The sequence below is a fragment of the Zonotrichia albicollis genome, chromosome 4 (assembly GCF_047830755.1).
Source record: "Zonotrichia albicollis isolate bZonAlb1 chromosome 4, bZonAlb1.hap1, whole genome shotgun sequence".
NCBI lineage: Eukaryota > Metazoa > Chordata > Aves > Passeriformes > Passerellidae > Zonotrichia > Zonotrichia albicollis.
The window spans coordinates 32565690-32590008 of NC_133822.1; the positions used below are offsets into that span (position 1 = coordinate 32565690).

The 24319-nt window shown below is 42.8% G+C and overlaps 1 protein-coding gene across 1 annotated transcript in view; it reads left to right on the forward strand.

Moving 5' to 3' along the window:
* Positions 1–24319, forward strand: part of ISX (intestine specific homeobox) — a 92225-nt gene that overhangs the window by 59584 nt on the left and 8322 nt on the right. Inside the window, exon 3 of the mRNA XM_074539312.1 lies at positions 16562–16801. Coding sequence (XP_074395413.1) covers positions 16624–16801 — 178 coding nt within the window. The 5' untranslated portion in view covers positions 16562–16623. The remainder of the gene's footprint in view (positions 1–16561; positions 16802–24319) is intronic.

The window sequence follows — 24319 nt, forward strand, 5'->3', positions numbered from 1 at the left end:
CCCATGGGCCCATCCAAACCCTAACAGTGACTTGCTGCTCTCCTCCAAAGATCCTTGAGTCACAAGAGCCTCTTTCTACCCCTGCTTCTGCCACTTCAGCACTTGGCCTTTCTCTGGAAGGATGCAGCAAGGAAGCTTTTAATGGGTCCCCGTGGGGCATCACAAGTCCAGGAGTGAGGAAGAACATCAGGCACATAATTCATGACCTGCCTCAGGCAAAAGGGGGCAAACAACAACAGCAGCAACAAAAACAAAAAAGCTCTTCCCTCCAGAGTAGAGTAACAGGAGTTCCCACAGGAGCCCATTAAACAAAGCAAAATGCTGAGAGCCTAGGAATATTGTGCACTTCATCATTTTCTCAGGATCCCCATGGATAGGACAGGGAAAGTTGCAATGCTGCCTAAGTGGAGGGAAGGAACCTGGGAGGTGTGTGGGCTCTGCCAGGCAAGAGGGATTTGTACCTCCTTGGCAAGTGGAAGAATGTCTCCTTTGTGGGCCTGCAGGTGATATTTTTCCTTCTCTAGTCTGTACATGGATATCTTGTGCTCTCCCAAGATTTTTGCAGGCCCTCAGTGGACTGTTTGCTTGTTCTGCCATTTTGCCATCTGGCCTGCCTAACACAACTGTCCCTGGCAGAGGCTGAAATTTTGATGTTTTGTCTAAATTTGGAAGTGACATTTTCTTCAGGTTTTGTAATTAGAACTAATGAATTGCTACAGTGCAATCTGTTTTACTTTCTCTTCATGGAGTTTGACCTGAATTTTAGCACTGATGAAGATGATGTGTTGACAGGACAGGCTGCAAGGGTGATATCTCCAGTCTGCTCTGCAGATGTGTCTTGCTCCTGCCCAGAATCTTCTGCTATTAAGACTTCATTATCTATTGCTCTCATTTCTCTGTCAGAAAAGACTTTATTCTCCTCTTGGGACTACATTTGTTATGACTCTGAGGACATAACTTCATGCCCTCCTGCCATTTCTATTCAGGACCTGTAAAGAAATTAATACAAACCATCCCAGCTCATCCTGAAATAATACTTAAGGTCTTGTCAGGCAAGAGGATTCAGGATCAGTTCACTCCCTTCACTTTGTGAGATAAGTATGGTTTGTGCTATTTGACAGACAAAATCACAAATTATTTTAATCTTCCCCACTATAAACTTCTTAAAATTGCATGTATAGGTGCTGCAAAGACTGAAGTTTAAAGAAGACAGGGAAACTCTCAGCTTCTCATGTGCTTTCTAGAATAAGTCACCTGAAAAACAGATTTTAGCAACCAGCCTTTAACTGATTTTAAGTTACTGGGTTTCCTTATAGATACTGGATGCTCTCTAAAGTTTCCTGAAGAGAGGAAGTGGAGAAGAAGGTGCTGATCTCTTCACCCTGGTATCCAGTGCTAGGTTATGTAGGAATAATTCAAAGCTGAGCCAGGGAAGGTTTAGACTGGTCATTAGGAAGCATTTATTCACTGAGAGGGTAGTCAAACACTGGAACAGTCTTCCTAGAGAAGTGGTTGATGCTCCAGTGTTTAAGAGGCATTTGGATAATTCCCTAAATAACGTGCTTTAATTTGGTCAGCCCTGCATTAGTCAGGCAGTTGGTCTGGATGATCACCGTAGGTCCTTTCCAACCAAAACAGTCTATTCTATTCTATTCTGTTCTATTCTATTCTATTCTATTCTATTCTATTCTATTCTATTCTATTCCTAAAATTCTTTCCCACCCTGAAAAGCTGCAAAAACCCTTTTATGCATAAAATCAAGGTTGCTCTTGGCTTATAAATCGCAGGCTTTACTGTATGAAATAACTGCAGGAGAATCCTTGCATACAAATCAGATGGGTAAGACTACCACTTCACATTCTGTGACATCTTTTCATCATGGGAATGTCTCGACTTAAAGGGGAAGATGAGGATGTAAGACAATTTCACATCCCTACCTGGGCTGTCTCAGCCCTGGTGTGATTATCCCACAGGCCATGCTGCCCTCTCCTGCTTGGCTTTGAGAGGCAGAAATATTCAAGCAGTGATCCCCTAATGCTGGCTCTGTCAGCCTGAACATTGAATTAATTAGTGGTAACTAAAGCACTGTTTTACAACACTGTTTGCAAAGCCCATCATGTGAAAGGTGGTTAAAATCCATGTAGGGTGTCAGAGCCAGTTGGGAACTTTATGACATGGTACTGCTTTTTCCTTGTGGAAATCACAGCACTTTTAGAGGAAGGTAAGGCCGGCAAATCCATACACGCTGAAATCTGTGACCATCCCAGACAGATAAAAACCCTCTTATACATGCAGTATAGAATTCCTTTATTCCCAGATAAGTTATCTATGCAGTATCTGTTTTCCAGGATACCTCGCAAAGTGGACTGCTGAATTTGAGAAAAGTACCTACCAAAAAAGTGGGCTTAGCAATATAATATGATAGTTAACTATGCATCCTGTTAATCAGGACAGACAGCACCCTTAGGAAAAACATACATACTACAACTTTCCCTAAATGTTTTTTTTTACATCTATGAGACCAGGAAACTGGGTCAGCTGCAAAAATGTGCATCTGCTCTGCACACACAGAGCTCTGCACTACCGAGCTGGAGTTGTTTGGATTCACTGTTCATTAAAATAAAATAAATTTTTAAAATTTATCATGTTCTTGAAACATGCTGTTCCAATAGTCTTTAAAAGGTCATTTTGCCATGTTCCAGATTACTGCTTTATTTAAAAATGAATTGATTACAGTGGAAAAGTAATTGAAAGTTCAACAGGAAGACAAAACATTTTATTATGATCAAAATGAAATGTTTTTATTGAACTGAGACTAATAGGCTGAAAAAAAAAAGAAAAGCTAACCCAAAACAAAAATTATGTTCTTTTTCGAATCTATCAGAGTTTTTTTTCTGGCTTGGTGTGGGAGCTTACAATCTCAAAATCTTCCCAGCATGGGAAGGCTGCTTCCCATGAAACTGTACCCAGGCTGGGAATTGCTTCTAGACCAGGCTTCTCAGGAATGAGACAACAGATGCCTGCTCCACCCCATTACTGTAACATGAACATTTCCCTCACAGCCAACACACTGATGGCCAGCTAAACCAGCTAAAGGCTGACTTCTGCCTAAGTACTCACTTGGTCTGTCTGTGCTTTTTTTTTCATATAAACACACTGAAAAAAGCCAAAGTGGTTAAGAACACAGAACAAAAACTATCTTAGTCTCACACTCCCAATCTGTGCATTGAATGGTTGGTTTGGGAGTGGAGGATGTATGTACAGTACTCCAGGCATGTAACTTTTAGACAATTAATCTACACTACTTCTTGAGGCTTTTTCTCTTGGAAATACAGGAAGAGAAGTGCATCCTGAGGGGTGTTAGGTACATTTCCCTCAGACACTTGCCTAAGGGTACCTTTAATTGCCCATTGGCAGAGCCAGTCCCCTCCTCATGTGCCAATAAAAGAGTTTGCCATGCCACTGCTTCAAAGAGTCCCTTCTGGTGGCTTCACCTTAATGGATGAGGCTTTAACTGCAGGTACCACTGCAGAGCAACAGCAGCTCAGCATTGCACCAGTGATTCCTAGCAGCATTCAGTGCCTTCTCCTTGTCTGCATCACCTGGATGATGAAGAACCATTCCAGGTCACCGGAAGTTCATTTCCATGCATCACCACAGACATATATTCACTACCAAGCTACAACCCATTTGAAATAATGAGCTACAGGTCATGGACTTTATGTTTTACTCTGTTATTGATTCCTTGGGCTTTTCCCTCCCCTTTTTTCTCTGGAGAATTGGTTTCATTTCTGTACAAATGCATTCTGTAGCCTTCTTCAGTAGGTGGGGAGAGAACTGTTGTTCTCCCCCATGTTTGCGAGGATGGACCTCATTAAGCATGTTCCTTCTTTATTTTTAGCTTTCCATCAGGCAAACAGCAAAAAAATCAAAGCTTGTTTATAGCCATGCTGGACAGTTCTCCATGTCAATTGCTGCCCCATGGCCTGAACTGTTATGAAAACGACAACCTTTCATCTCTCCAGCCCTTTCAACATATAACAGCTCCTGCTCCATTCAAAGCAAATTGCTCCCTATCATGGACTAACTAAAGATTTTTGATAGAAAAACCTCTACAAAGGGCTATGGGGGGCTGGCAGTGGAGAAGAAGCATTATGAAATACAAGAATGGATTAAACAGAGGGTGAAGTTGTTAAAAACCACCTCTAAATTATGTAATCAGTGACCTGGGCTCAAACTGTTTGTGTCCTTCCTCTCTTGCAATCCTGCTGCTGCTGTTAAGGGTTTTGGCTTGGGAGAAATATTTTTCTGAATCTGTTTCACCTTGATGGATTATGATGCCATTTTAAATGTCAATTGATTATAACTGTGCCATTAAAAAAATCATAAATGTTATCTGTTTAAACCTACAGTGTCCCTTTTAATATTATTTCTAATTTATGGGCATTTTGAGGAATCTACAGAAACCACAGGGCTAATAAATCCGAGGTGAAAGGGGCTCCAGAAGCAGGCTGTGTGAGCTTTCCACTAGATCACTGCCAGCTGTTGAACTTTGAGGAGATCAGAGCAGCTCAGGTGTCACTGGGGAGACTGATAGAGTCCAGTAAGGCATAAAGGATGGAAGACAACCAGCAAGGACAGGAGGCTTCAGAGGTGGTGTGGGCAATTTGCAGGTGTGTCTCTGGCTGCCTGAGCTGGCTGACTTGCTCTGAACAGCTGAGTGAGCAGAGGCCCTGGGAGAGGAGCTGCTGTGAGTTGCAGCATCCACGCTGTGCATAAACACTGGACAGCTCCGACTCTGAGTCACATTTGTGCACAGAGTTTAAAGGAGATGCTTCAGAGGCATTGGGAGGAATATCATCCCATTACTGCCTTCATCCAGTGGAAGAGACCAGTGGGCCAGGAACAGTCCTTTTTCATGACTGACAGGGAAAACACAATTCTTCTTCCTCCTTGAGATAGCCAGTATAGGACAAAAAATTCCAAAGTATTGATCTCAAGTAGATTTTAAATCTATGCATCCAGAATTTTTCACTTTCTGAAATTCTTTAATTTATAAACCTCAGGGGCTGTGTGGACCTTTAGATTTGCCTGGCACTGAGAGGATGAGTTGAGAAAATCAACACGGCACAATTTTGTTGTAGACAGCCGCCTTCTGCTGAAAGGGTTTCCTTCAGAGCTCAGCAATCCCAGAGGAAGATGTGTTTCCTGCCTCAAGGAATTTATAGACTAAATTAGATGGGTAGCACAATAATTGTAACAAATGAGAGTCATCTGCATTTCCAGGTCAAGCAGAAACATAAAAATATCCACAAACTACCATGCAAAAGCCGGCATATTAGAACTTGGCAGAAAAATAACTTCTTCATTCTCCGGTAATTTAAAAGTAAATAATTTCTTGTTTTGAACTTAAATAATTTGTTACATTTCAGCAACTCAATCATTCGAGAAAGGGGGTCAATGGAACTATTTTAATTTGCAGAATGTTCATTTGCATTTCAAGGGTCTATTTTTTGCCACTCATCTTTATTTTAACATAATACAAAGCAAGGAAATTCTGGGTGAGCAGTAATTCCAAAGGCAGTATGTAATCTTTTTTTTTAAATTAATGAAATTGCATTTATCACTATTTTCCCACTTCTTTGTTAAAAATAGTAAAATGTTCAAGTCTTTTGGTACTACTTAAACATTTTGATATCAAACCTGCCTTTTTTTCTGAAGAAACTTTTGTACACAAAACATGGGATTTATGCATCATTACACTGCTGCTTTCTAATCCCCTTTGAAGAGTTGTCACTTATTTATCCTATTTCCTACTTTGTGCTTGTTTTGTTTTCAAATATAGAAGAACAAAAGTATATTTCTCAGTTGACATTGCCTTCAGTTTCAATAAAAAAGTACAATACAATCAGACAGAACAAAAATAAAGCCTTCACAAGGACACTTTCAAGTTGTAAATTTGCACGTGAGCATCTAATTTAAGCACACACAGAAAATCAACTTGTCACTGCAAGCAGCAGGGAGGTTTAAAGTTGCAGGCTGAGACAGACTAGTTATACAAACATGCACAATTTGATTTTGTGACATGGGACTACAGAATCATCTCAGCAGGTGCCTGCACAGAGCGAGCTGGTGGCAGTAGAGACAGGCAGTGCAGGCACTCTGAGTATGGGGTAATGCTGAATTCACTCATGACCATAGAAAAGTATTTATTCTATTCTGAGATGGAAACTTGAAGTCTGCCTGCCTCAATTCTCTTTACTTCAGAAATTTTTTAACATGAATGCACAGGTACTTCTGCCAGAAGGCTACATTTCTCCCTTTCAAAACTGTGTGTGTTTAACACAGCAAAAATGGAGCTGGGGCAAGGACCTGGGATAGGAGGTATAGTTTTTGCCCTGAGAGTCTCTAGGCTAATTTACTCAGCTGTTTTACCCAAATATATGGATTCTCTCATGAGGAGTACTGGGATCTATCAGACTTTCCTGTGAAATCCTCCTCTTCCTCCTCCTCCTGCTCCTGCAGCAAGATATGAGCTCCTTGAATGCCTAGGTTTTAATAACAAACCAAAGACAAAGATTTCCATTGCAAAGGAAAATGTAACCTTGCTTCATTTAATAATTGAAGCAGACAAATCCATAGGCTTCATTCCTGCACCAATATAGATCCTTCAGAAAAATGGACAGCAGTGGAGGCTTAAAACACAGACATCCCTAGATCTGATTTTCCTGTGCCTGAAACGTACAGTAAAAGGTAGCACAGTAAACATCAGAGAGTTCAGACAATGTAATATATACTAAATTAATACAATGAAGGCTGAGTCAAGGACTCTCAACTTGAGGCATCTGGGAAGTAAGATTTGAAGCCATTGCTGTATAGCATGCCAGAAAGCAAGAGAAGTGGCTCCCTTTTTAGTGCCTCAGGCAAACAGGGTAGGGAAAATAGGGTGTCTCTAAAAGAATGTACTAGGTTTCTCCTTGCGCTTTTTCATGGGTTTTGAATCAGGAATCACAAGGAAAAAAGGGAAACCCTCTTATTAAATAGGCACTTTTAATCCAGTATATGGATTCGGAGCTCCTTTCTTTCCTTTCTCTCTGCATACACATAGCAAGCTAACCTGTTCTCAGCCCATAAATACCCGCTCTCTCTCTAAGCAAAGAAGGGGGACCCATCCAGCTTTGTGTGCCCAGCCAGGATCACAGCCTGGCAGCAAAGCTGGAGAGGACAAAGCTTGGCTAGAGAGACATTCCTCCAGTGCAGGGATTGAAACAGGAGGGTGTTCCCTGCTTCATGGAGAGGGCCACAAGAACTTCTGTACCCACACAACAGCTGCCACCTCATCACACAACCAGGAAGACACAAGATCCTTCTTTATAGAAACAGCAGAGGGATGCGAAGGGAACAAATGAAAACACTTCCCACTCTAGGGCACGTGTGTTGTCAGTGTGAAAGACACTCACTGGTCTATCACTGGCCTGGGGAGAAGTTTGGTTCATAAAATCAGATCATTAAATATTCTTCATCACAACTGCATCATTTTGAACCTCTTCCATTGTTCTTTTCCTCATCAGCCCCCACTGTTTTTCCAGTACCTAGAATCTGGAAAAAGCCGAAAGCCTTTCATCTTATCAGGTGTGGTTTATTGCCCCCTGGTTACACAGTAATTCTGGTCTCCACTCCATGAAAAGGTCATACGATGGGATATCAGCTCAAGAATTGTCAGTTCGCTGGACAAATAAGGCAGGGACTGCCAATACAATTATAAGAGCCTGATAAGGAAGGCACAGAGAAGAACCAGCAGGAAAGGGAGAAACGACCATAGCAATTTAAAAGGTGAGGGGCAATCCCAGAAGAAGGCAAGAAATGCCCCTGGGGGAAGGGAGAGAGAAGGAACAGGAGTGTATCTAACCACATTCTTCCCAAAATAAAAATTAACAAGAAGATAGAAGTGGCTCAGGAGAGGAATCACAGGTATTCACCCTCATTAACCGGGAAATCTCCCGCTGTGCTCGATGGCTAATTGGGAGGCTTAAGCAACTGGTAGGATGATTATCAAGCTAGCTTGCCTCATAGCTCAGGATGGAAAGAAAATAATGTCTTCTCTTTACAAGTATAGGTGGGGGGTAGAAGGCACTAATTCCTGTTCCTACACGTGTTGCAAGGACCATCTCTTTTTCTCTTGTGACTGATAAGATGGGATGATGTTGAAAAGCACCTGCTTGGAAAGTTCAAAGGGTTTTCACAATAGAAGAAAAGAGAATCTGAACCAAAGCTGATGGCTAGGAGGGATGGCTGAAAGAAAACCTGGGAACTGCTGGTGAGGAAGCTTTTCATATGTGACACCTCCTTGTATGCGAGAGAAGTTTACAGGTTGTCTCTCTTGCTAGTAAATGGCGCGAGGGTCAAGCATTTGTCCTGCCAATTATTTTCTTAACTCCATGATGGTACAAATCCAGTGGACTTTTTGCAGGTTTCAGCCTGAAAGCAGAAAAGGAAGATAACTACCCCACAAACAGCATTTACCAACAAGAGGCAACCCTTCCCAGGGCATTTTTCTCCTGGTTCTGCAAGGAGCACACCTCCTCCTGGAACGGCCATGGAGTGTTCAGAGCTCCGTAAACACGGAGCAGGGGGAATGTTCAGCAGTGGGTGGGGTCGGTAAGACTTTCAACCCCCACTTCACCCGTAGCACCGCAGGTGCTGGTGCCAGGGCGCTCGGCGGTGAGGAGCAGGTGTGTGCGCTGAGACGCGGGTGGCCTCTTTCTCCTCCCCGCGCCTCGGGGTGACCCGGGCATGGGTGCGGAGGGCCGGGCTCCATCCCCGCCGCGCGGCCCGCGGCCTGCTCCGCCAGCCCGGGCAGCACGGCAGCGCTCTGCGGGCCGCGGCCGCCGGGCCGGGAACATGACGGACCCGCGGGTGGCTGCTGGACAGAGGAAGCCCGGCCTGTCCTTTTCCATTGAGGAAATACTAAAGAAACCTTCTGCCAGCACTGTGCCGAGCAGTGACGCCAGGAACAGAAGCAGCTACGCTGAGAGACCTCCGTCCCTAAAAGCAGGGTCGCCAGTGGCCTTCGGTATGTACCAGTCATAAAACAGAATGAAGATGTTTCTTGCTTTTTGGTCCCGAAGGCCATCAGGTTCAGTCATCTAGAATTTTAATTCTTTAACTTTTATGGGAATTTGGGATTTCCCTTATCAGGTACAAATCGTTCATTATATACGCAGAAATAATATTTTAAAAATAATTTGCTTTCGACCTCGCAGCAGATTGGACTCTGGGGTTTGGTACATTGTAAAGCCTCAATGTCATTGGAGAGGTGAGTATGCAGCCTGAAAAGTTATTTCAGGCTGCTCTTTTCAGTGAGGAGTGCTTATTGTAAAAAATACAGCAGCTTTCCTTTTAAAAAACATACTCTTATTATCTAGTAGGGGGAAAAAAGACAAATGTGTGCCGTAAGGACAGGTATTCAGACTCAGGAAGTGAGCCTAAGACTGCTGCAACTTAACAAAATTTTTTGAGTTTTACTTATACCAGGAATTGACTATTGTCTGGAATTACAGCCAAATCTTATATCAGCATTCTTTTCTGATAAATTTGACCACTCACCCTCAAGCAGGAGAAATTATCTGTAAGGGTAATGGCAGCTACCGGAGTGTTAGAACCCAATTGCTGGAATAAGAAAAGAGCATATATGTTTAAGAATTTCTTTTTGTCATCGTGGACACTAGCTTCTTTCATGAACTAAGTAAAAACAGCTAGTAGAAAAGTTGCCTGACTTTGATCTTAGCAAACCAGCAAGTGCATTAGACTTTTTGACTTCAGTTTTCACAGTTTAGTTACTCTGGCCTTGAGTGAACTTTTGCCCCCACAGAAATTGTCCTCTTCTTTTGTTAAACAAAGAACAACATCCAACATTTTCTGGATTAAATATTTTTAAATCTTTTTCAATCTGCGTTTTCCATAAAAAATAGATACAAGGAGATCTACTTAAACAAAAAATGACCTGTATTTTTGGCACAAAATTTTTACTCACCTGTCACTCAACTTCTTTCAATAACGTTTAATGCTACACTTTACTTTTCGTAATATAGAGTGATATTTTCATGGATCAGGATCCCATTTCCCAGGACACTGGATGAGCCACCCTTTAGTAAGGGAGAGAGTCTTTCTCCAAAAGCCCATCAGTCCAAGAAACCATTGCCTATTCACATAGAAAGCCAACAAGACCTGAGGGTGAGGGGAACTACTCACTACTGTAACTTGAGTTACTGAGGTTGGACTCAGGCACCCTAACACTGACTCTTAGTCATGCTTTGGACAAGATTTCGGCTTCTTTTTGTTCATCTGTGACACTGGATAACTCATCTCCTTACTGTGTGGCTCACCTCACAGCCCTGGGGCTGAATGTACCACTGCTGCCTTTGTGCCGGTAGCTGTAGCTTCCCATGGAAACTTGTGTTTGGGAAAGAGAGATGGCATTTTGCTGCTTTTTCCTAGAACCATGGGATAACTGGGGTTTGGGGGGACCTCTCCAGGTCATCTGCTCAAAGAAAAAGCTGTTCCAAAGACAAAATGAGGTTGCTGAAGGCTTTGGCAAATGTTGCTTGCCTGTTTTTAACACTGGTACTATTGGAGGACTGGAGCATTTGGAGGTTTCCTTGAGCTGCTTTTGCCAGCTGGAACTGGACAACCAGTCCTGAAAGATGCAAGAACTTGGTAGTTTGTAGAGGTGGAAATGGACGTGGCTGAGGCTGCTGCTGGTGGAGTAGGGCCCATGTGAAGGGGGAGAAATGCTGCAGTGAGTGGTGGCAGTGTGGTTTTGTGAGCTGAAAGTCCTCTCCTGAGGGCCCGTGGCAGTCACTTTGTGCCGCTGGATCCAAAATGAGACAAATAACACCACTGAAAATTCAGTCAGTGCTTGTTCACAGCGTGGGCCACAGAACTGCATTTCAACAGCATGAGAGTGTTCTCGGGGAACACTGACAGGACCTTTTTGTATTAAGCCTTTTTCACAATCAATATGTTGAAGCCCAGTTTCGCTGTGTCTCAGCTAAGTGTGCCTTGGCCACTGCAAGTTCGAGGGTCTGACAAGTCTGCATGCAGGACGTGGTGGGCTCCTGCACTACTGCCCTGCCAGTGCAGCCTCAGCCCACGTTGCTCCACCTGAGCATTCAGTCAGTTTTCCATCTTGAAAGCAATGCAGGCAGAACCATCAGGCCTTGCCTTTGGCTTTTCTTCACCGCCTTCACACCAGAGAGAGACTCTGGCTGTAGCAGGAGAAACTAGTCACTCTTCTCTCCCCTGCTGGAAAGCAAGGCTGGGTTCATAAACTTAAGGGAAGGTAGAATATTAACTAATGAAAACAGTATATATATGTGAAGATTCATTTAATTGTTGCTGGAAGTGGGAGAACAGGAAAGCTGTAGAAATCTTCCAAAATGTTTTTGTACTTTGTTTTTGCAATTGATCAAGGAATTAAAAAAAAAAAAAAAAAAAAAAAAACAAAACCTTTTCACTATTTGTTTCTTACCTAAAAATGTGGCACCTAAATTGATTACCCTTTGCTTTCTGAGCAGAACTGTGATTTATTCAGATAAATTATATTTATTTCAGAAGTGCAATACCCTGTGCTGTACATCTTGGGATAATTGTTGTATTCCATCTAAGTCGTTCAACTTCATGCTATATAACACTGTCATTAAGGAAATTGTGTAAATAATCAGCCACATCTGGTATGGCTCAGTGCTGGCCAAGGTCAGGGAACTGAAATGAGCTAGGGAACTTGCTGGAAATTCCAGGATGGGACACAAATCCAGCTGCTTTCTCATAACAGTTCAGCAGCAGCAAAGAAGGAAGTACTACAGGTCAGGGGTTGGTTATATCTTACTAAGGTTTTCAAGAACATTCCCCACAATCCTCTATGGTATTTTTCTGACCAGAGCTATGATTCATTTGTGGGACAGGAAGATCCATATGACACCACATAGGCTACTGTAAGGTAAATACTGAGGCCAGAAATTACCATCTCATGTAGACAGTCTCAGTACCAAGATCATACTTGTCCTGGAGTCTAAATGTAGTTATCAGCTGAGGAGATGGGTAGGACCAGGGGAGCAGAAGATGGAGAATGTCAGAAATGGTTGGACTTGGTGGTTTAATGTTTGGACTCAGTTATTTTAAAGGTCTTTTCCAACCTATGATTCTAAATGAGGGGTGCAAACCAAGATTGCCAAGAAAACTCATGGGTGCTGGATCAGATGACTTCTAGAAGTTGCTTCTAACAAATTATTCTGAGTCTCTGACAAAAAGGACATTGTGATGTACAGTGCAAGCCTCTCACAGAGTGGTATGGGAAGATCTCTAGGCCTGACTCCTAAGTTCATATGTTTTTGTGAGTGTAATTCCAGTGGGAATTGGAATAAGGAGTGTGCAGTGTTCTCTGAAGCATTTGGCTTTCCAGTTGCAGTGTTAGTCATAGCAGAGTTCACTGCACAAACACAACAGCTAGAGGACCTGGAGCTGCAGTTATTGAAGATGTTGAAATAATTGAAAGAGTCTTACCAAATTAAAAAAAAATAATGGACAAGAAGCCATTTTAGTATGCAGTCTGTGCTTTTCCTCTCAACCTTTTGTCACAATGCTTAGAAACAGTAACCATGGCCTTTGCAAGGAACACAATAAACACCCAGTGAGTGCTGATCTCCTCCCTTGTGCCAACTCTTTCATTTAAAACACAGAAGAATATCAGACCTATTTCAGAAAAAAAGATTGTTCTGAAATTCCTGGGAACCTGATTTTAATGTACTTGAAATTACATCTGAATTGGTTGTTCATTACTCCCCTGTTTTCTGCCAGTGAGGTTTCACCAACAGGAGATCCTTTATCAAGTCAGGGAAAACTTGGGATGAGTGTGTTACACCTGGGAAATTAATAGTGAATGCAATAAAAGATATGGTAATTTCGTCATTCTGCCTGTGTTATGCTCCATCATGTTAAGGATATGCAAATTAATAGGAATACAACCACCACTTCACACACAAACGTCAATATGGTGATTATTCACCTTTAGCAACACTCCACCCATCTTTATTACTAAAGAGGAAACAAACTGGAGGAATCTAACTGAACAGATACCATCTGGCCAATAAGACCAATTCATCCCACCTATTGCAAGGAAAACCAATAAACCTGGAAAGCAAAAAAATGGGAAAGAAAGAAAAATATGTAGAGGAAATAGAAAAAAACCCCACAATACAAATATGCTTCCATTTAGACTCTTCCCTATTCACAGCATTAGTAAGACCCTAAAATCATAAACCTTGTGCCTCCTCAGGTCTGTCTCCAGTGATTGCACAACAAGGCTTAACTGGAACTTAGATCATCTGAAATAACCCTTGCTTTCAAAGTGAAACCCTGCTACCTTGCCTGAAATTTTCCATCCTTTCCTATGCAACTGAAAGTCAAGAAAAAAGACCATTTTGAGGAACAAGTCAAAGTAATTTCTGTGCATGACAGTAACAAGTATCTCATGTTGTGCTGGGCTGAAATGTCATTGCCTTCTCTGGGGGAAAAAAAAAAAGAAAAGTACATTCTCTGGAGGAAGTTTTGCCCCATGTCAGTTTATAGCTGCTTTTCAGAGCTCTTGCTGGAATCACATGAATGTGTACCAAAAAAAATTCAAGCTGACCCTAAGTGCAACCACTTTAGGCAGGCTTTTTACTTGGTCAGAACAACAAACACCAGAGAAGGTTGCAATGCAAACAGGATTGGGGCTCCTAACTCTCAGCTGTGTGCTGTAAACTCAGTATTATTAAACTCTGCCTTCAATCTTATCCTCCTGAAAAACTCCTTGATTAATTCAGAGGCTCATACTTTGAGGTTCATACTTCTTTGATCTCAAACAACAGATCCTCCCACTCCTTTTCACCAGTTCACAGAGACATTGACATTTTCCAGTCTGCCTAGGACTGTCTTCCATTTCCTCCCTCTTCTTTCTGCCTCAGTCGGTAATTGCTTTGTCCATGCTCATACATAACTTGTGCTCATCACTGGGGTGTGTGAACATCTCAGGAAAAATACTGGGGAGGAAAGTTGTAAATTAAGAATAAAGACCTGTGAAAAGTCTTCTATAAGTTAGGAAATGCTAATGTCATTCTTTAAAAGCTTTAATCACTCCCCATAAGAGCACCTTGCTTAGGTACCCTCACATTTTTCATTACTGTAGCATATAAGTATTATCACTTTTGTAACATATGAATTTTCACAGCATCATATCTAGCAAAGGAGTGCAACTAGTCCTTAATTTAGGGTTGGGAGACTAAGATAGAAGTCCTGGGCTAGGAACCTATGCCAGTACTGATATTGTCTGATCATCTGTTGTTTAACCCCTGCCTCATGCTAGTGACTATTCCCAGGTCTATCCTTCTCCTTTATCCCACAAATACTATTCAAAACCTCACCTGTTTTCTCTCCAGAAAACTCAAAGTTAGTCGATACTAAAGGAATAAAATTAGTTCCGTTTTGCACAATGTGCGTCAAATGCAGAGGTGGACCAGGTTTTTAAGGTCCACATGACTGTACACATGTAATTTTGTTAAGAAGGTTACTCAGATTGGTGATATTTTAGATAACATTTGAACAATTATTCTTTATTGAAATTAGGCTTTGGCTAATTTTTGGACCTCTTATAACTTCGTTTTCTTCATGTAAATGTCAACCGTCTATAAAACTCCTATTATGTGAGTTCTTAGTGAGGGCAGAATCCGAATTAGATACTTTGTCTCCAGATGTTGTAATTATCATTGCTCCAATGCTGCTTTCAAATAGAACTTGTTTGTTTGAGAAAATAAATCTCTAACAAGTCTAAAAACTTAGATATTTTGCCAGACATGACAACAAAAAATAATATATATACACACACATAAAATGTATATTAAAAAGTGGAGTCTCTTCAAGTACAGCCTGTAGTGGTTCACACCTGCTGCCATTTAGATATGAGAAGGGAGAGAGGACCACCCAGAGGTGCAGCAAATTTCAGAGCCCAGATGTGGGAGACTGCTCAGGAGTGCAGTCCATTATTGCATTAGGATTTTAACGTTCTTCAGCAATAATAGCAGACAAACCTGTACTATCATATTTGTTCCCAGGCCATTCAAACCATGAAACCTAAATTCTACAATGGGTACATTATGCTTATGTGTTGCTTTTTACTCTGGATTTCCAAGCAAAGAATACAGGTGGGGAGGAGAACTAGAGCAAATTCCGGGTTTGGCATTAAAGCAGCACAGACACAGATGTCTTGTCTCTGAAGAGAACTGAGCCATGATTGCAGCTACCAAAGGCAGCACATGAAACATTCAGCACCAGGGTTTATGGCAAGGCTGTAATACAGAAAAGGGAGGTGGAGAGTGGGGTATTTGGTGTAACTCTCTCGGGATGCTGACAGCCACAGACAGCCCACTGCTGTAAACCTCGAGGCTTCCCAGCATGTTGTGTTTCAGTGCATGGCTTTGCAAGGTCTGCTTACATTCATAAGCAGGAATAAGAACTCATACTACATTCATGAGGGCAGAGAAGTCATCTGGAAGATCTTTGTGGTGCCCCTAGTACACAGTTGAGGTATTAAGGCAACACCATGGCTGAAGAAAGATTGTGGATTCTGGGGCCAGTTTCCTCAGCAGTTGGGGTCAGGTGTCCTAGCACATGACATCACTGGTTGCTGCTGAGGTTACTGCAGTTTGTTTATAACGTCCATGCTCAAATCTAAGTTAATGTTACAGCTGTACTTAGTGAAAATAGGCCAACACACACTTCTCCTGTTTGTCCTGTCAACAAGAGCGTGCAGGTGATTTCACAAAGATGAGCTGGCTGTCAGTACCTTTCTAGATATCACCAGCATTACTTGTCACAAAGGCAGAGGGGAAATGTTGACAGCCTGGGCAAAGGCTGCCTTTAGAATTGTCCAACGCCTAAATCAGAGGAGCAGGCAGCCCAGATGGAGAATCAAGGACATAGGGACCTGAATTAGGGAAGACACTGACTTTTAGCCTATTCATTTTCCTATAAGGTAGATATACCTACAGGGACATTTAAGAAAGGACCAGACTTTTAAAAGCATTTGGCATCCAGCAAATTCCATGGCAATCTTGTTGACAGATTTTCAGAGCAGCTCAATATCCACTTTGCTTCCAAGTTCTTCCAAAAAGGCAGCCACTAATTTGGATACTGACAGGGAAGCTTGGATTTCTCAATCTTTTGGTTATGTCTCCTTATTTTTTACAGTCCTTTTTAAAATATCTCTTTATAAGGACCATTGAAAGTTTTAAGGTGGAAGGAAGCAGAAAACAGGGAAGATTTGGGGGTCAAATTCACCAAGGTCCTGTGTCTGCAACATGGGGTAATCTTGGCATTGAAGTACAGCACAGAAGGATTAGGGCCATTTTAAGTATGACCAGGTTTGAATGGCACAATATCCAGACCACTTTTTTCACATAAACTGGAAGGTGTGCTGAATGGTGGTGGCTGCTTTATTCAAAGCTGTCTTGTGCTGTGTCCTTCACAGATTCCAGCAGCCAGAGTCAGTCTGACTGTGACTTACCTTCAGCCAAAATCCTTCTTCCCACCATGTGTGCTACACCCATGGCCAAAGCAAGGAGGGTGCAGGCAACTCACTGCAAGAGAAGACCTACTGCCAACCCAGTGTCCTTCCTGGGTGAGGACACAGGATGTGAACGTCTGGAAGGCAAAAGAAAACATGAGGAAGATCAGCTATGTGGTTTCCCAGTGGACCATCCCCTTCATGGTGAGTGCCTCTGTATCCAGACTTTCCCCTTCAATGCCCCAAAACACAGCTGTTATCTTACAGTTATGTATATGGTGATACTAAGCAACAGCCAGCACGAGTGTTTCCATTGGCTGAGTCACAGGAGTTGGTCATAGCTCTTGGATGAGTCACAGAGACAGTTCTTCATTCTTGCCATCAAAAGCCACTATTTAAGCCAAAGTTCCAGGTCAATCCTACCAGCTCTACCAATGTTAGTGGTAGGGACTGTTTTGGGTGTTTGTTGCCCTCCTGCTTGGGGTGTGAGGAGTTGCCACGTTCTGAGCCTCACTGCCAGGGTTGTGGAACGCCCATTTCCTGAAAATGTGCATTGCACAACGTGGGGAGAGAGGCTGGTGAATAAGCTGAGTCAGCTCACTGTGTTCTGTACACCTTGGACCCACTGTAGAGGTGATGAAGAGGTCAGCAGCATGCACACAGGCAAACTGGCGACAGGCAGTAGGTCTGGCTGGATGGTCAGGCACAATTGTCAATGCTGGCCATGCTGGTGAACCTGCAAATTTAATTAGTTGTGAACATTGGTAAATAGTGGTCTATCTCCTAGCCAAAGCACTGTACAATACCAATATCCTTGTCCAATATGTTGCACAGGGACTTTAGGCTAAGCAGGATAGGTGGTACCTGAACAAGACTAGTTCCTAGCAGACAGCAAAATTGGCAGCATGTGACAGAAATTTCTCTATGTTCTGTGTGTTTGAGGAAAAGTAAATGCAGACATTCATACTATACTCCAGAAAACAGGTTTGCAGCAGCAGCAGAAAGATGTTTTAGCATAGTCTCTTATTATTTACTCCAGGGAAAAGAAGGCATTTCATTTAAGTCCATTGAAGATGGCAGATATGGGGTTACTCAGCTGGCTTTTCTGAGATTCACACATCATCCTTGCTCCATACTCTGCAAGCTGGCAGGAGAAGGAACGCTTTCTGTGAAATACATTTGAAAGAAAATCCTTGTTTCTGCCGCTGCTGCCAAGGTATACATGAGTCTTGTGACAAGCTGCTGTCACCTCCTCCTTCTCCTGCACGAGACAGCCATCAGTCTTGATGCAGGGAGAAGCCTTCTAAGATAACTGGAAATTTTAGCTTTCCTCTGCCCTGTAAGCTGCACACTGCTCATGACAGCAGGGCTGAATCATGTGGCCTCCTCACAGAAGAGCCAGGGCTGTATGCATCTGGCTCTCAGAGTTGCCTCTGAATATAAAAGTAGAATATTCGCATATTCTCTATATAAGGGAGTCTCCTGCCAGGAGGATCACACATAGCTGGAAGGTGGCTATCCTGACTTGGCACTTAGCCAGCCTCATCAGTAAAGCAGGGGAGGTAGCATGCAATTATCTGCACAAAACAGAGCCAACGTGAGCAGCCCCCTTCAATGGCAGCCTGTATTTTAAAGGCATTTTAAACAAAATCCCTCTGTTCCCTGGTCACAGTGAGGTTTTGAAGCCAAGCAGAGGTTTAATGATCTGTCTTTTCCTAGGCTACTAGTTCCTGCAGTTGCTGAGCCTTTGATAGAAGCTGGCTGGAGAAGGAGGGAGAATCCTAAAGCACAGGATTGACGTTTTCCCTGTAGTGTGCAAACAATGATGTTTCGGATCCTGTTCATACACTACATCGTTCCTAGCAGAGAGCTGGAGGCCTGGGTTTAAAATACTTCCCTGTATCTCAAGTTTCAGCCTCCTTCTTCCACTTGACATTACAGGGAAGAGCTGGTGGTTCTTTTTCTCCTGCCTCTGGCTGTGGCAGGTATCACCTTTCTCAGACAAAGTCAGCAACAACACCTGCAGGAAGGGTAGACTGCAGCATCCCTGGAAGCAGTCTGTAGTCCAGCTGATAGCAAATTAACTTCTGTTTATGCACCTGTCAGCTGTGGAGGGCTTCAGACCTGCTTTTGGCATGGCAGCTACAGGTCAGTTACGGGTCCTCTGACAACGCACCTTGGCAGTCCCAAATGCCCATAGTGTATCCATGGAGGTGTCCCCAGGACCTCCCTCACACCCACACCAAAGGCTGTAAGCACTCAGAGGAACATCACCAACCTTAGCAGCAGGAGACCTTTCTGATGTGGAAAGACATCAGAAACCCTTCATGGGGCATTCCTTCCCCTCTCTCTGTTAGCACACATCTATTGATGGTTTGTGAGGAAGGGCCCTGGGTCTGTCTAGACACACACATCTGTTTAGTTGTCAGGGAATAGAAGAAATCAGGCGTGCTATGCAATCACCTTGGAGGCAGGAGAGCTGGGCTTTGGTGCTATTTTGTATGGGAGGAGAAAGGTGAGGAGGCTTCAACAACAGCCTCCTTCATGGGCATGTGGTCTGAGATAACAAGAGCACCCCGACTGTGACCCTGAGTATGGGATTTGGAGCATATTTCCATGAAACTCTGTAATTCCCTAAAATTCCCTAAAATTTTTATTTTCCCCACAAAATGGCTTCTGCCACTAAGCGGTTTAGAAATGCAGTGTCATTTAAGCTAAATAGATTTATGTCCTTATCACAAACCACTGCAGGAAGCAATGGCTCTTGTACTTTGAACTTAGAGGCTGCCCTGTAAGCAAAAAAAGAAGAGGCCTCATATGCTAGAGACATGCTGACACTGGCATTTAGTTTTGCTAAACCCCTATTTGAATTTGGGTACCTTCATTCAGAATGCTGTATGCCTTCACCTGTGGCCTTCTGCATGGAAAGCTCAGCAGAGCCTTTTCAGAAAACCTGGATTCTTGTAAAGCAGCATTGATAAAGCCCATTTCAGAAGGAAAAACAGCTTTGATAACATCTGCTTTAGAAGGAGATCATTTGAAAGAAGGCCTTACTTTGAAGCTGCAGGTACAGACTCTGTTTGGGCCAGCTTCTGTGAGATGAGTCATTGCATCCCCTTTGCCATGTGCAACCACCATCACTGCCAAGGGATTCAAAACACCAGAGCAAGCGGGGAAAACTCTTGTGGTTGTTGGTCACCCTCTCAGCACCTGTCTATGTAAACACCCAAATCGTGAGCCCCCACTTTCCTTTACTTCTCTCTGCCCTGACCTCCCTGGGACTCAGCTTGCCAGTCCAGAAGAGTAGAGTACTGGAGCCTGAGAGGATAACACACCCCCATGCCTGCCTGACCTGCCTGCCTGCAGCAGCTCCTCATGGAGATTGCCAAGTACAAGATCCCAGCCTAGTTTGGATCCTCCTGGGATATCATTTTGCAATGAGTCTTTTATACATGCTGGGTTTGATTGTATACATTGGGCAGGTGTGCACTGTAACTGTATCCAAAGGCAGTGCATGACTGCCCTACATTGCACACAGATAATGGTTCCAGTCTCCTGCTCAAGCAAAGGAGCAGCTGCTGCCTTGGAGAAGCCAGGTAGCAACATCACCTTCAGACACAGGTGGATGTCTGGTCCTGTGGGATTTCTTCTCTGGGCAGTAATTCAAGGACTGCATAGATCATGCTTCAATAAACAGAGCTGGCTCCTAATTCCACCAGAAACTGAGGGCTTCAGGCTGTGAACCACATGTGGTTCAGAGGTTCATGTTATTTCCGGCAGCTCAAGTCTTCATTATTTGCTGTAGAGGAGGCTGCCCTAATGAGTCAACATCAACCAAATATTTCCATAGCAAAAATCTTCTGCACATTGGTGACTGTGAGCTCAGGGATCTTTTTATTAATCTAATTGTTTTATTGTCTGATAGCATCTGCGATCCCAAAGCATATTGATGAATTCTGGTGGCAATTTTCATAAAGACAACAGAAAGTATAGAGATAATCTCAGTTCTGGTGGAAGTCCAGTATAAGTCATGTTCCCTCTGTACTGGTGCCAGTTGCAGACATCCTTAGCTCAATGTTTATGTTTTCTCTGAAGTCATAAATTCACTTGTACTATTCATTTGTGGACAATATAGTCAAATCCCTGTACCTCTGTGAAACAGCATGGTTTATCTCTCATGGAACAGTCTTTTCCCCAATATGTTGACTTACCTTAATGCCCTTCTGAAACACCCAAGAGACAATGAAGCACTGTGCAATCACAATCCAGATAAATATCAGCTGCCCAGACTACACCAATGGGACTGTGAGAAAGGGCACAAGCATCTCATTGTCCTGCAGAACAAAAGGAAACAATTCTAAATGAAAAGGAAAAGCAGGAGGAAAAAAGAAATGCCCATATATATAATTTGGCTGCCATTACTGTCTTACCAGCCTTTTGTTTATCTGTGTGAATAGTCCCTGCAGCCCTCTGTCTCTAAAGTGCAGTGTTCCTCTATATGCACTTGGAAATGCCCCAGACCATTGACCTTGTTTTGGTGGGTTTACTTGAGGTATTGTTGCAGGCTGATTCTTTGTTTTCTCCCTCTTTGAACACTGACTGTTTATAATGACACCCTGGATATTAAATGAAAACCTGAATCCTTTACTCTCACCCTTCAAACTCGGTTCACATAGAAGCCTCACTGGTATAAGTGAGCACTGAATAAAGCAAAGCTGCTAGCAGCTGGGGACTATCATAAAGTCCTTTTGTGTTGTTTCTTCATGGGTTTTGGGTTTGGAGTTTTATTTATTTAAAGCAAATGTTAACATTCAAAGCTTTCCTCAAGCCGTCCCTTCTTCCCAGGGAATTTTGGATACAAAGAGTACATTCCACAGGACCCAGAGGTTAATTTGTTCCTTCTAGTAAAATCTGTATGGTGTGACCACTTGTAAAGCTGATGGCACATCATGATTAGTTTATTTCAGAGGCCTTAATGAGTATTTATTGGCTTCTCCAAAATTGTCCTGGAACTTTTTATTAAAGCTCTGGGATATGATGATACTGTTTATTACTGTTCTTTGAAACGGAGGGCAGGTCTTTTACCTACTCTTTTAGCAAGCCTTTAATGCTTAAAGGAGAAACAGTAGAGGCAGGGATGTAAATAAACATTCCTGATTGGTGTCTAGATGTTTGCAGGTAAAAATAATCACAAAGAGCAGGAATAAAGAAAAAGCAGGCTCTGTGCAACTTGCAATAAACTCAGGTTTCTCCCTGTTGCAAATGACTGGTTTCTCACAAGGGTTTTGGACCAGAGAGTGGTGGGGAACTTGCTTTCTTTGGTGAGAACCATTATTGGTTTAGGCTGGCCACTGCTTTTAAGGTGAGGTTTGACTATGGTGAACATTCACTAAAATGAATGTGTCAAGTGTCAAGCTTGAGATTTAGCTGCATGGAGAGCCTATACATGCATCTGCCCCAAATCCACATGGGCCTGAAGGAGTACATGAAGGTTCAGGCCCTTTGGCCTAGGTATAGATCTGATGGTTTGCTTCATCCTTCAGATCCTGTGCTGACCACTGGCTGTGCCAGAGCTATGCACACCATCATTTCAGGCAGCAGCAGTTATAAACACTGTCATCAATTTTCTGGCAGACACGAAAGGTTAAATTCACCAGAGGCTCAAGGTTGATGGTGAGCACAATCCTCCACAACAAACTGCCCGCATGAATGGTTTCATACATGCTGTCTACTCCTTGCCAACTCCTCTGACAAGCAGACTTAAGAAGCTCCCCTGACCACCACTGTACAGCCTGCTTAAACAGGTTTCTAGCCTGATATTTTTGGCTCACACCCCTTGATGTCTGTACATCTCTGCATTTCAGTCTCGATGTCAGGTGATTTGGCCCAGTACTCATTAGGATAGAAGCAACTCTACATGAAGGAGTTTTGGACTGAAGGGAGGAGGTCAAGACTTTAGAAGTTCAAGTTGTGCTTTTCTGAATTAACTTTGGCAATGCCTGAACAGGCAGCAGCTGGCTGCTATGTGCTGTTTCACTAGCAGGAGGCTCTATCTGGAGCACATTGTACCCATCCAATTAGGATCAGTCTCACTGGCTATGCCAGTCCTTCTTAGGCTGAAAAGTCACTTTAATAAAGATTAGCCACACTACAATACTCATGCCTAAATATTGCAGCACAAGCTCTTTTGAAAGCCATGAGCCACCTCTTTAACTAGGAGAGGGACTGCCATGGGCACATCCCCTTATACAGACAAGCAGGTTTTGTCCTGATGCCATCCTGTAATAACTGGAAGTTTTTGCTGTGGGGCTGTCTGCAGTGAGCAGAATCTCACCACACAAAAACAACATTCAGAAAAGCCATGAGAGGAAACTGGCTGGGGGAGCCACATATCTGAATTACAAAGAAGAGAGAGAGAGATAAGAACTTCTCTGAAAAAGGCAAAAAAGGATGAAACAGAACTTAACCAGATATAATGAGGCTCTTTTTCAACACACCTGAGTTTCTTTCTGAGAAAAAATGATACAGTCAACTTTGTTACACAGAGAAAAATACATTTCTGAGGATATGTAGCTAAAGCCACTTGCTTGCTTATGTAACTGCTTTCTCCTTGTCAAAGAAGATGCAGAATCTTTGGATCTGTCTGTGGCATACTGTGAGAGGCTGTCTGTCCAGAAATGACAAAGAAGATTGCAGTGAGATAAAGTGATCCTGCCAGTTTTCATCTCCCTGGATTACCTACTTCAAGGCAAATATGTGCTAGTAGTGATTTCCAGCCCTTCTACTGTGTTTTTAATTCCTTGTCCCTCCAGTGTATGGCCAAAGTAGGCTTGATACAATCCTAGCTGCTACTGGGGTAAGTGCTAATGGGGGGTGCAGTTGCAGAGATCTCCCTGAGGCAGCATTTTTCTGACTGGTTCAGATGTGCAGCTGAGAAACAGCAGTGCAAGGAGTACTACAGGCTATTTGCCTACTACAGAATGTAGTCCAGAAGAAATTTGCCCCAAGTATAGCATTATTGCAGCTGTGCAGCTTTTACTTTAAAAACTGCAATGTTAACAAACTTTTACAAGTAGTTATCAGTATCGATTTGCTCATATCTCAGATTGCTTGAAACTGTGTTATACTGGTCAGTGGAAATAAGCTGCAGTAAGCTAAAACTGTGTATGTAAACAATTGCAAATCAGATGCTTCGAGCTGTGCTTAGTTTAAGGCCTTAATGCCCTAAGCTCCCTTAATTTTTAGGGAAGGAATGATGGGGCCTTTACTTCATATGGTTATTTGGAGGAGAGATTACATAACAAAATAGGTTGTGAGAGGCCTCTGGAGACTATCTTGTCCAACCCCAAATCTAAGCAGGGCCAGCTTAAATCAGGTGGCTTAGGCTTTTGACCAGTCAAGTTCAGAATATCTGCAAGGACTGAAACTTCACAGCCTCTCCTGGCCCCCACATCAGACTACCCTCATTATGAAAACATTTTTACCTATTATGTAACCAGAATTTCCATTGCTGCAACTTGTAGTCATTGATCTCATCCTTCCACTTCAAGTAGAATCTCTATTCCTCCAAAGTTCATATGTTCCAACTTGCTTCAAGCCTGATCTAATAATTTGCAAAGGACAAATGAGCCTGATACCGAATTTAAAGGAGCTGTCCTGCTTTATCAGTGTGGAGAATCTGGCCCTTCCAATGTCAACAGTAAGGCAATGTACAGACAGCTG